This window comes from Tenrec ecaudatus, chromosome 14 (assembly GCF_050624435.1).
Source record: "Tenrec ecaudatus isolate mTenEca1 chromosome 14, mTenEca1.hap1, whole genome shotgun sequence".
NCBI classification, from domain to species: Eukaryota; Metazoa; Chordata; class Mammalia; order Afrosoricida; family Tenrecidae; genus Tenrec; species Tenrec ecaudatus.
In genome coordinates this window covers 10185325-10198076 of record NC_134543.1, presented here as the reverse complement: position 1 = coordinate 10198076, position 12752 = coordinate 10185325, and the positions used below count along the sequence as shown (strand labels likewise).

Genomic DNA, 12752 nt, shown 5'->3' with positions numbered 1-12752 from the left:
GCACTGATAGACTCGCTGAACTCGGCCATGACACAAACCTATCAAGCGCAGTAATCTTCTAAACACCATTGTGAGCAGCCAGAACACTGGAGCCAGAACTCTCAGGCGGGGTCCCTGGCCCTGCCCCTTGTGGTTTTGAACTGATGGTGACCGGGGTGACTCTAGCACCCAACCAACCTCACCTCCAGCCCCACCCTCAAAAGGCATCGCTGGTAGATCAGGGTGTTCCCAACTGCCGTGCACCCGTGGGGCCCTGGAATCTTTCCAAGGCACCAGCCAGCCATCACCAATCAAACCCGAGGTGGCAGTTGCGATTAAACGGACCATTTCCTCCCAGCCGGTTCCCTCCGTGGGGTGAAGAGGCTCCTCAAGAAGGCACCAAGGACACGGTCAAGGTGATGGATGGACTGGGAGTGGGGCTAAAGTGTGGATGTCAGACATAATCCTTTAGGGACTCCCACGGGGCATCAAGTTGGTGCTGCCGGATATAACCTCAGGTGCTCCGTCCAGTCTAGGTGAGCTCAGAATGGGCCTCCCCCGGGGCAGCTTGGAGATCCAGCCCAAAGGGGAAACAAAGGCAAGGGCACTGTGCTAGCTACTGCTTCTCAAATGATTCCTCCCAGTCCACTCACCCCACCATTCCACCCCCAACCCAGGGGTGCTGTTAAAACAAACAACTCATTGCCATTGGGTTTGTTCAGGTTCATGGAGACCCTCTAGGGCATGGTGGAACTGCCCCCGAGGGTTTCCTAGACTAGAACTTTTTACAGGGGTTCTAGTTGAGCAGCTGGTGGTTTTGAACTGCTGACCTTGTGGCTAGCAGCCCAACACGTAACCATTATGTCACCGAGGGTCCTAGGGGACTGCTGTTGGCTCCCTTTTAAAGATCGGAAGCTGAGCCGCAGAACTCTGGACAACCCGGGCCCTGTCCACATCATCTGTCCCCAAACCCACTGCCATCGAGTCGAGTCCAATCCAGGACAACTCCAAATCCAGTTCCGAGGCTTTGTACATCTTCATGAGCGCAGACAGCCTCTTCTCCTCCCCTGGAGCTGGGGGTGGATTTGTTGGCCTTTCCGATGAGAAGATGAGTGACAATAGCAATAACTCAAACCAAATGAGTGGCCGTTGTGTCGATTCAGGCACCTGGCAATGTGGGTGTGTCTCAGCAGAAATGTGCTCTGCAAGGTATCGGGGGGGTTGACTTGGGGGAAGCAGATCCTTCCGGCTTTTGTCTGAGGAACCTCTGTGTGACTTCGAACTGCCAATCCTTCCATTAGTAGTGGGGCATCTTAACTCCTTGCAATACCTAGCCATGCCCTGCCATGCCAGTAATCCCCTCCAAGTTCATTCTCAAGGAGAGGATAGAGCTGAAGGACATGGCACAGCGTCTTAGCCAGATGAAGAAACTATCTGATGGTGAGGTTCTTTGGCTCAGGCTGCTGTCCCCCCTACACCTCATGGCGGGTCTCACCCACAATCAACTGGTGCTTCTCAAAGGATGGGGATGGAGTCATGGTAGCTGATGGACTTGGGAGAGTCCTACCTGGGCTGTCTTGCTCAGTCTCACAGAAGGGGAGACTGAAGTGCAGGGAGATGTCAGTCTCACACTCCCTGTGTGCCCGGAATCGGAACTGGAGCATAACCACATGGGGGGAGAGGACTGAGAAAGAAGGAATTGACTAAGGGAATCGGGAAGCTAGGTCTGTTAGCGAGGGGAATTGCGTGTCCTCGGGAAGTGGAAGACATGTGACCGGCAGGTTCCAAGCCCAGCTGGAGGGTGCTGAATGTGAAGGTGAGCCGGAACCGGAGCCCACAGGCTGAGCGAGGACCAAGCATGGGCTTTATGTGATTTGGGGAGGATGCTACAAGATGCTGAACCATGGCGTGTCTCCTGGCAAGGCAGTGAGTCTGCCATGGGGATGGATGTGGTCAATGGTCACCCAAGGACCATCTGTGAGGGAAATGGGAAGATGCTGGTTTCCAGGCTGGTACCTGGACCCAACGGTTGCTGGTGGGATGGGGGGTGTCCTCTGATGCCCACCCAGTTACTTGGATGGCTGGCCCATCAAGGGGATTAGACAGCTTGCTGCTACTGTAATGAGGCGCACATAACCCTTGTGGAAGTGGGATCAAGAAAAGGAAGTGCATGGGACCCTAACTAAGGCGACTGATAGGCTTTGCCATCGGCTAGGCTTGGAATAAGCCAGTCCAGACATGGGAAGGAGGGAAGCTCAGTAGCCCCAGGAGGAAGAGACGGGAGTGGGGTACATTCCTTGGACACGGGGTTCCTGTACTGAGAACCTCCTAGACCCAGGAGACAAAGGCAGAAACAGAGCAAACGCCAGGGCGAGAGAGAGAGCTGTCGCCCTGAAGACAGTGCAGGATGGTGAGAAATGATGGCAGAGAAACAGCCGCAGTGGCACCAGGATGAGGTGGACTTCTCAGCCCAGAGAACAGGGGCTTTTGCAGCCCATGGAGCTAGAGCCCTGAGAACACCTTGGGGCTAAGGCTTGCAGGGGCACCGGCTGCCTCAGGGCACTCGTTAGCAGAATGAGAGTAGGGTGCAGGGGTCTAGAGGTTGAGGGCCAGAGGGGGCCTGCTGGTGGGCATAGCTGGAAAGAGGCTGTCCTGACTGAAGAAGCGTATCCCGGGTCATTCCCGGTCCTGAGCTGTAACCCGTTCATTTCCCTGAGAAGGCCCTTCATGGTGAGTGTGGTCTGTGAGTTCTGAGTGGCCGTGGCAATGCCCTGCGGAGGAGTGGAAAGTGCCCTGGGGCAGGGCAGGCGGCTGGTGTCAGAACTGAGAGCAGAGAGAACAGACCCCCCTTCCTCTAGGAATCAGCTTTGGGTCAAAGCTGGTGGTGGTGCTCTGAGGCGGCGAGATGCATCTGCCACGCTGTGTCTGCAGTGACTCTGGCCTGTGGCACACCAGTTCTACCTACCTGTCCACATGGGCAGCATGGAGGCTGATCTAACTTAAGCAGGAAACTGAGGGCCAGAGGTGGAGGGAGGGACCAGTCTGAGGACACGCAGCCAGGTAGAAGCAGAGATCTCACCCCCCCAAGGTCACCTGAGGTCTCGCCTGTGGCCAAGATGCTTCCCAGGTGGGGCTTGCAGGCCAATGAACCATCCCTGCCTATCACTGAAGCTGGGGGTGGAGGGGCAGAACCAGGGGCATCCTGAGGACTCTGCAGCCCAGCCCGGGGGATCAGAGAGGGGGCGCATCAGGGAGGGAGCCCTCGGTCTTGCTGCTACTGGGTTTCTCTGGCACCGCTGCCCCCTCCACCCTCAGAGACACCCTTGAGTCTGCTCTGATTACAGCTGATGGCCTGCCCAGGGCCAGTCTCTCAGTCAACACAAGGTTATGTAAAGGGTTACGTAAGGTACCCCGTGAGGTCCTCAGCAGCACCGCCTGCACCCACGGCCTGCCTTTGCCTGCTTCCTGCCTCCCCACCTGCCCCACGTCCACCCAACTAACTGCCCAGGGCTGGGCCTGCCGGGGAGAGGACGGTCCACAGGTTCCCAGTCTTGGGCAAGTACTTGTCAGCAGGGCCCATCAGAACCTGATGGCCATGACCTCCGAGAGCCTGGGCCGAGCTGCGCACATGTGACTGGTACCCGCCCGCCCCCACTCCCTAGGGTGCTTCCACGTCGTCCTCTGGCCTCATCCACGAAGGTAGGGGGTGTGGCGCCCTGGAACACGAAGGACTTCCTGCTCGCCTCAGAGGTGCACTCTCTACAAGGAGCTGCCCTGGGGGGTCCCGCGGGGGGGAGGTGAGCACCGGTAGCCCTGAAGAGAGCAGAGCTGGGTCCTGCTTCTGCCTGGTGCAGCCACCATGGGCGAAGCACTGCTGCGCCCGCCTGTGGGCTATCCTTGAAAAATCACACACACACACACACACACACACACACACACACACACACACACACACGGAACAGCTGCCATCACATTGTTGGCTACTTGCGAGGACGTCCCTCTGCTGCCGCGTTGAACTGCCCCAGGGCTTTCCACCTGGCAGCAGGTTGCCAGGCCTCTCTTCTGAGGGGCTTGCGGGTGCCTTCGAACCACCAGCCTTTGGGCCAGTAGCCTCTGAAACAGCAAGGTGGGCCGTTGTTCTGGCACTGAGGTGTCTGTGGGGAGCACAGAGACACGCCCCCCGCCTGTATTTAGAGGCACAGCATGGCCTTTCTGTGCCAGGGAGCCATTGCAGACATGTCGTGCGCCCTCAGCTGCGCGCTGCCCAGCGGCTGACAGACAGGCTGCCTGCTGCTACCTTGGGCAGCTTGGCAGGCTCCTCTGCGGGGAGACGGGACAGCAGCTTTGGTGGTGGCGTTGGATGCCCACTGAGCGAGGCAGGTCTATGTAAAGCGAGGTTGCCCTGCACCGCTGCTTGGCGGCTCTCTGGATCTAGACTTTCTGGCTTCGGCAGCAACCACACCAGCCTCGGCTGGCGAAGTCGTTACACATTAGGCTCCCAATGGGAAGATAATTAGTCCTCAAAGTAACCGCCTTGCTTTCAACACTCTGAAGAGGTCGTGTGCAGCAGACTGATCCGATGCAACCCATCGTGTGATGGAAGTGAGGTCCAGCACTTAGGGCAGCGGTTCTCAACCTGTGGGTCGAGACCCCTTTGGGGAACGGGGTGGGGGGTGTCGAACGACCCTTTCACAGGGTCGCCTGATTCATCACAGTAGCAAAATGACAGTGAGGAAGTAGCAATTAAAATAATTTTATGGTTGGGGGGGTCACCACCACATGAGGCACTGACTGTATGAAAGGATCGTGGCATTAGGGGGGTTGAGAAACACTGACTTAGGGTGTCTCTCATTACCACTGTGCCCTGGGGTGCAAGGCAATGGGAAGCTATAGTCTTTCCACCGCACTCCCCACCACCCAATTCAGACACGAACACTTAATGGGCCGGACCCTTTAGGAACAAGGTTGGGTCATCGCACCAGACCAAGAACTATAAGCAGCGGCAGTTCCAGCGGAGAGGGAAATGGGGAATGTAGTAGAAGAAGGCAGTTCTAAAGGCCTGACAAGACCATTAACCCCCCAAAAAAATGGGAGCTGTAATTGCATAATTGTTCAAAGCATGCCCTGATTATTGTCTTAGGCAGATGTGCGGGAAACACAGGCACACGTTTATACGTAAAAAGTATCTTCCCATCCCTCTCTTGAATCCTCCCATAGAATAGGAGATGTTGTCACTCTCCATCATGGTGTGTATGTTAAAGGAAGTCGGGGAGACACGCGAACATCACTTAGGGACTCTGCAGCCTCCTCCAGGGGAAGGGTTGAGTACCTTTCCAGTTGCACGCAGATCATTGCACCTCAGTAGGTACAAGTGTGACTCTGTGAAGGTCTTTATGTGGAGCTCGAGTTTGGTGTAAGGGGATGGGTATAGATGTCTGTCAAGGGTTGGACTGCGATGGCTAATTCTGTGTGTCAGTTTGACTAGACGACAGTGCCCACAGGAGCCCTGGTGGCATAGGGGTTGTGTGTTGGGGTCCCAACCCCCTAGTCAGCAGTTTGACTGAAACCACCAACCGCTCCCAGGAGAAAGAGGAGGCTTTCTGCTCTCAGGAAGAGTTACAGACTCGGGAAAGCCACAGAGGAAGTTCCACCCGGAAATGACTCTGTGGAAGTGAGATGGTGGCTACATGTTTGAGCAAGCCCAAGTCTAGATGTTGCTATGATGTATTTGCATATAATTAGTATTAACCCTCAGCTGACCATAAAGCAGATTGCTCTCCATGTGGGTGGGCCTCGTCTAATCAGTTAAAGGCTTTAAGCGTAAGAACAGGTTTCCCAAGAGAGAAGGCATTCTGCCTCAATACTGTAACATCAATATCTCACTGAAGTTTCCAGACCACCACCTGACCCATGGACCTATGGAAGTTTCCAGCCTGCCATGTGACCCACCATCATGGTAGCCAGTTCCTTACAATCAATTCATCAATAGCCCCCTCTTGCATATGGATGTATATTTATATGTAGGTCCATCTTATTGGCCCTGTTTCTTGAGAGGACCCTAACTAATATGTGTTTTGGCATGAAGTGATATGACTTGTCCAGAGAACACATGTTTTGGCTTGGGTGGGATAGAGGGAATGTAAGGGGCAGTTGTGGGAAGATGGGAGATCTGATGACAAATGGGCTTGCATTCTAAGCTGCCCTGGTGGCACAGTGGTTAAGTGATCTCTCTGCTAACCAGAAGGTTGGTAGTTCAAGCCCACTAGCTGCTGAGTACATGAAAGACCTGGTAGCCTGAGTCCATAAAGATTTATAACCTTTGTAACCTTATAGAGCTATTCCAGTTGCCCTATAGGGTCACAATGAGCTGGAATAGATTCAGTGGCAAATAGGTTTGGAGTTTGTGTTGTAGAGTAAGGAGATCAAGCTTCACTTTGAATCTCGGAGTCCAGGGACAGAAGAGGTGTTATTCAGAATTCAGGGAGCTCATGGAAGTCTTCCTGGAGGATGGGATGTTCGAGCTGGACCACAAAGAATGCTGAGAGCACCGAGTTTGAGGACTGCTTCTGGATGGGCCACTTCACCCTCTGCCCAGACACAAGACCATAATGAGAACCGTGGAAGGGCTCTGCTGAGCGGTTGTGGTGGTTTGTCGTTGCTCTCTCTCCAGCTGCACTCCTGGACTAGCAGGAAAGCATGTGGAATCTCGTTCAGCATAGGTCAGAAGCAGCCCCCAGAGGCCAGGTCAGCTCAGGACCACGCATCTCGGCCCCATCTGCTGCCCTTTAAGACACTGCTGCCCCCTCTTCCCTCCTCTATCCATCTCCCGTGGCTACAGCTGCCATAGTTCTGAGTCAGAAGTTCAAAGTCAAGTTCCGGTGGAGGAACAGAAGAGTGGAACCCAAGACTTAGGCGGGAAAGATGGTCAATGGGGTCTTCAAACCCAACAGTACTGACACTTTTCTCCCCCTCTCCCAACGTAATGGATACTCAACGGCATGGGTGGGACCATCATCAAATGTCATGAGTCAGGCCTGGGTACAAGTTAAAGTTTGGCCCGCTACTATCTGTGAGTCCTTGGGAAAGCAGCTTCGCCTTGGTGTTCTTCCTTGTAAATGGCAACAACAGCGTTCACTGTGGAGTTGTCCAGGCATCACATGAGAGCAGATGCCCAATAGATCTCTGCTCTCTTTATTCCAGCTTCCTCCCTCCTCTCCTCCCTTCCCTCTTCTTTCTTCCAAAGTATTTAGCGGAAACAGCTCTGAAAGGGACCCCACTGGAAGGTCCTAGGCAAGAGAAATGTGCAATATGAAGTCAGAATCGAGGAAGAGACCAGGCTTGCTGGTGGGAGAGAGACTGGTGGAAGCCTTGAGGCCATGGCCTTTAGTCACCTTCCCGGTCTGGACCTGAATTCAACTCCCAACTCTCCACCCTGCCCCCATGGCTCCATTTTTCAAACAATAGAAAGGGTGAAACCCTAGAATAATCCACCAGTGAGCTCAAAAGGGTAGCTTTTACTAAGGACAAAGTACAGGAAGGTCAGGAAAGGTGGGGGTGGGGGTGGGGTGGAGATGGAACACCCAGGGCAGAGACAGAACTCCCAGGGAAGTGTGGTGAGTGGTGCTACGTGTGTGTGTGGAGTGGGGCGGGGTAGACCGCAACCAACGCCATGAAGCAAGATGTGTGTGGACCACAGGGTGGGACGCCAACATGCTCAATGAGCTCCTGCCGACTCCCAGTGAACGTGGGAGAGGGAGAGTTGGGTGGAAGACAAGCTCAGGCTCTAAGCTACGTGAGGAGCTCCCTAACCTGTGGGAGAGGCACATTCTAGACTAGGGAAAGGGATGGCATATCTGGAGGGCAAGGCCAGATTGGGCAGAAACGACTGTGGTGGCCCACGGGGCGTCAGACAAAGCGAAGAGGCTGACCGTGGTCTCAACAAATGGTCTACGCAGGGAGAGAGGTATCCGTCCCCAAGAGCAGGTTGGCACGGGCCCAGCAGCGTAGAGTAAGTTGGGGAAGCCCAGTGGGCTGCTCTGGGCTGGTCTGCTGGCAGAGAAGAGTGGAGGCATTGATGTAGGGGTGCTCCAGAGGGACTCCAGCCAGGCATCAGGCACAGATCTCCCTACAGGGGCAACAGGCAGGTTAGGCATGACTCCTAACCTTGGAGTCACGGCACACTGGGGTCCTCTGCAATAGAGGGGCTGAGTCCTGTCTGCCAGCATTGGTCAGGGTGGGCTGGGCGCTGCTGCAGAAACCAACAAGGCCCAGGCTCAGGCGCCTGTAGCCACAGCTATGTGCTGGGTGGGCCCATCTCGCCTGGGGGAGCCTCGTGGCTCTTCCCTGGTCAAGCCTCCAGTCTGGGTGGGGAGGCTTCAGCATGGGAGTCCTTGGTGTATCTGAGCACCATCCCTCCATTCCAGCACTGAGGGCAGGTACAGGTACAAAGGTGTGTCCACCTGGCTTCCATCTATCTAGAGGGCAGGGGGAGGCGGGGCGCGAGGGAGCAGGAAACAAAAAGGGCCAGAAGAAAGGCGGACAGAGAGGGAAAGAAAGGAGAAAAAGGGAGGCAGGTGTGATTACAGGCCCTCCCCAGGTGGCTGGTCAGGGGGCCTGGCCAGAGCCTATTTCCCAGGCTGCCACCCGGGCTTCACCTTCCCTCTGCCCTGCCGTCCGTCGGTGGGCAGGGCCAGGACGGATCGGGCTCCCTCCGGGCTCTCTCAGAGCGGCCCTGCTTGCGGCCCTGCCGGCGTTGGCACGGTGACAGTAGCCAAGTGTGCAAACTTGTGCCATTGTCCCCAGGCCAGGGGGAGCCATGGAGACTGGCTAATATGACACAGGAAAATGTTTGCTGATGGCAATTCTATGGGCTTTGTCCACCTCTTTCTCCATCACGACGACTCGATTTAAGTCCCTAACTGTTTGACTACAAATGTGAGGCGACCGTGCAACGCCAACCTTTTGTCCAGCCGCACTGAATGGGCAATTCAGGCTTTGTGCAGCTCAATTGAGGAAGCAAATATAGAGACAGGATTCCACAGGGCCCCGGCTCCCTTCCCATGGATATTGCTGTCCTGGCGGCCACCTTTTCGACAGCAGCGTGCCCGCCAGGCGAGGGGGAGACCCAGTGAGCCGGGCCACTCAACACTCAAGGGCAGGGAGCTGGCCCGCCCGGCTTACCCCATCCGATTGTCCGTCCGCACTGGGGCATGGCCACAGGGAACTGGTAGGCTGGGGGAGGCAGCCACCCCGGCTCAGGCTCAAGCTCCGGCTCCGACTCGGCTGGGCCCAGCTAGCCCCCTGCTCAGAACCGGACATTCTCTGCACGCTCGAGCGCACGCACACCCACCACCCCCTCGAGAAACCAGGGGACCGAGGTCAAGGGGAGGAGGGGCGTGGAGGCCGAGTGGGGGTGGGTGGGTGGGGGTCCCAGGCTGAAGGGTAGAAATGTACCGGGAAATGATTGCATTTGGGAGCTGTCTGTTTTGTGATGGTCCCCATGGTGACAATTTGTGACGGCAAAGAATGTGGGAACGGGGCGCTGCCGCCTGCTTGGGATGCTTTGTATCTGGAGAGGCGCTCCTGATTGGCCTGAGGGCCCCCCAGCCCCGGGGACGTGTCCTCCATTCAGCCCACTTAGGGCCGCACAACTGCTTCCCGCGACTGACGGAGCTCGTCGGCGGCTCGCGCGCTGGGCCGGCCCAGGTCTGCGGGGAACCTGCAGGGCCGTGTGGGCGGGGGCCCCGGGCCCGCACCTGCGGTCAGTGTGGGGGCCGGGCCGGCGGGGTGGGAGGCGAGGTGCTGTGGGTGGTGGCCTGAGAGGCATGAAATTGCTGCAGATGCTTCCGCGGGGGTGGGGGGTGGGGTCCTGCCGCCGCCCGCAGCCTGGGACCAGCCCTCCGGGCAGGTCCGGACTTGCTTGCCAGAGAGGGGTGCAGCCTGGAGAGCTTGGGGTGGAGCGTGGGGGCCTGGGGGTTGGGAGACCAAGGTAGGGGGATGAAGGGAGCGTGGCCCCCCGCCCCCCACCCCGGGGAAAGTGAGTGCACACGAAATAAGAGTCCTGGGGCTGGCCAAGGTCCCGCCGGCAGCCCAGCCCTGCTGCGTAGCCGGCCCACCTTGGGCAAAGGTGCCCGACCTCTGCTGCCCCGGATCCCGCAGGATCCAAGGAGGCCCTCTGCGCACCTGGTCCTCGGCTGGAAATGCTCGGTGGGCTGCTGGCCTGGGGGAACAGTTGTTGCAGTCACGTGGCCTTTGAGGAAGGTCAGCCGTGGCTGCTCGGAGAGACCCCGATGGATGGTCAGAGGGACAGATGGGCAGACGGCCTGCTGTGCTTCCCACCCCCAGGTCCCTGAAGCGTCGGCCACCAGCAGGACCCGCCCTCTCCATGGAAAGCCCTGTGCAGCGGGCCCCTGGTGATGGCCTCGGACAGTGACGTGAAGATGCTGCTAAACTTCGTGAACCTGGCGTCCAGCGACATCAAGGCGGCCCTGGACAAGTCGGCGCCCTGCCGCCGCTCCGTGGACCACCGCAAGTACCTGCAGAAGCAGCTCAAGCGCTTCTCCCAGAAGTACTCTCGGCTCCCGCGGGGCCTCCCGGGCCGAGTGGCCGACCCCCACCTGAAGAGGGGGCTGGAGGACCGGCCGGCGCGGCAGCCTGTGGACGGCCAGGTGCCCAGCCCTGCCGTGGGCGGGGGCTGCCAGGAGAAGGCTCTGGGAAACCCTGCCACGGGGGGTGAGATTCTCCCTGGGCAGGAGCAGACCCTCCAGGGGCAGAACGCTACCGCTGCCCAGCCTGGCCAGGTGCCCATGAGGAAAAGACAGTTGCCCGCCTCCTTTTGGAAAGAGCCTCGGCCTGCCCACAGCTTCCCCTTGGGGCTGGAGGGAGGCCTGGGCTCCAGGGAGGGTCCTCCCTATGAGGGCAAGCAAACGTGTCAGGGTCTGGAGCCCCTGGCACCCGGGTCCCCCAGGGCACTGGTGGAAGAGCGGCTGAAGGTGCCAGGGGTGTCACTGGGGGGTCGGATCAATGCCTGGAGCTGCTGCCCCTTCCAGTACCATGGACAGCCCATGTACCCCGGCCCTCCGGGGCCACTGCCACAGGGCGCTGTGCCCAGCCTTGGCCTCTGGAGAGCGAGCCCGGCCTCCCCAGCGGACCTGGATGGGCCAGGCCAGAAAGTCTACCGCCCAGTGGTTCTGAAGCCCATCCCCACCAAGCCTGCCCTGCCCCCGCCCATCTTCAATGTCTTCGGCTACCTCTAGCCTGGCCAGAGGCCTTGGCCCCCACTCTGGGCTGTCCCACCACCACCACCCCGCTGAGTGTTGGACAGTGGGCGGGCTGTCAGGCCGCTGGGCTACACAGGGGTGGCATGACCTCTTCCTGCTGTGTGGCAGGGGTGAGGCAGGACCCGCAGGGGTGGGTCGGGACACCCTGCTGGCAGCCCTGTCCCTCCTGCCCGAGGCCAGGGTCCACGCCGTGACCTCCAGGACCTGCCACAAACCAGAGCAGCGGGGGTGACCCCATGACCCTTGCCTGCCTGGCTACCCTCTGAAGCCAGACTTTACACCTGTCTGCCTGCCAGCACCCCACACGCCTCCCTCCGCTGTTATTGTTGATCCTTGTAAATATTAAGAGCTCAAAGAATAAAGACATTTCTTTTGCAGTTTCCACAGCTTGGGCGTCTTGAAGTTGAATGCCTCTGTCCGCCACCGCCACCCCCTCCCACCCTGAGCCTGGGTCTCAGGGCCCCATGTGCTCTGGGGGGATGAGGAGTCGGTGCTCAGAGTAGCAGGGTGAAGGGGTGCTATGGAGCTGGGCTCACCTGGAGGAGGAGGTGGTGGGACAGGAGGGCTCCCCTCTGTTGCAGACTGGTCCTGGCCAGTCTGTGGTCTGACGGGAGGGTCAGGCCAGACGGGGCCACACCCTGGTAAGCAAAGTAACAGGTTGTGTGGCCAAATCCTCCTACGTCTCAGGCATGGCCACTAGTTGAAGACCAGCGGGTAATGCAGGTTGTGCATGCCTGGCACAGCGGCTGGCACACAACAGGTGGTCCCTCCACAGGCGACCTGGGCAGGGCTCCAGTGCTGGGGGACCCCAGGCCAGGGAACGGCTGAGTGTGGACTGCTCGTTCACTGTATCCGCACACAGCTTGTATGTGACACGCCGGCCCGGGGCCATCCCTGACTGGGACTCTGGCACCAAAACTAGCCAGCAGTGCCATGCTGGACAATTCCTGCCTCTGACCTTGGTTCCCACATCTGTAAAATGGGTCACGGGACTCTCCCCTCGGGGGTGGAGTTGTGATGGTGGAGCCCATCCACCCCACCCCGCCACCGTTGTTTGGCTCTGAGCTCCCCTGGAGTGGGGAGTCAAGTGGGTGGGCTGCTTGCTCACAGGGCGGCCGGCAGGTTCTTGTCCAATTCCCTTGGTGACTCTAGAGCCATGGGGCTGGTGCACCACAGGCAGAGTTGTCCTGAGCGATGACCTGGTCCATAGAGTGATATGATGGGGAACGGGGTCCTCAAGTAAGACCCTAAGTCTCAAACGGCCCTGGTGTCACCCGGGCAGCTCTTTAGGGTCCTTCCTAATGGCTCAGAATTAGGAGCCCGGCCCTGGACTAGCTCATCTAGTGCCTACACGCTGTGTCATCTGGGCAAGTTCCTCACCCTCCCCGTAAGAATGCCCTGCCAAACACCCGCACTCTCCTCATGACATTACAATCCCACCCCTGCTCTGACAGGGGAGGGGAGGCATCCTGCCACAAGCCTGCACTCCTAATG

At 58.2% G+C, this 12752-nt stretch overlaps 1 protein-coding gene across 1 annotated transcript; it reads left to right on the top strand.

Moving 5' to 3' along the window:
- The first annotated feature begins 10054 nt into the window (after window positions 1-10054).
- On the top strand, window positions 10055-11602 carry FAM181A (family with sequence similarity 181 member A). Its single transcript, XM_075531271.1, has one exon. It carries the CDS (start codon window positions 10395-10397, stop codon window positions 11232-11234), a length of 840 nt encoding a protein of 279 aa, XP_075387386.1. The 5' UTR covers window positions 10055-10394; the 3' UTR covers window positions 11235-11602.
- Window positions 11603-12752: the final 1150 nt, after the last annotated feature.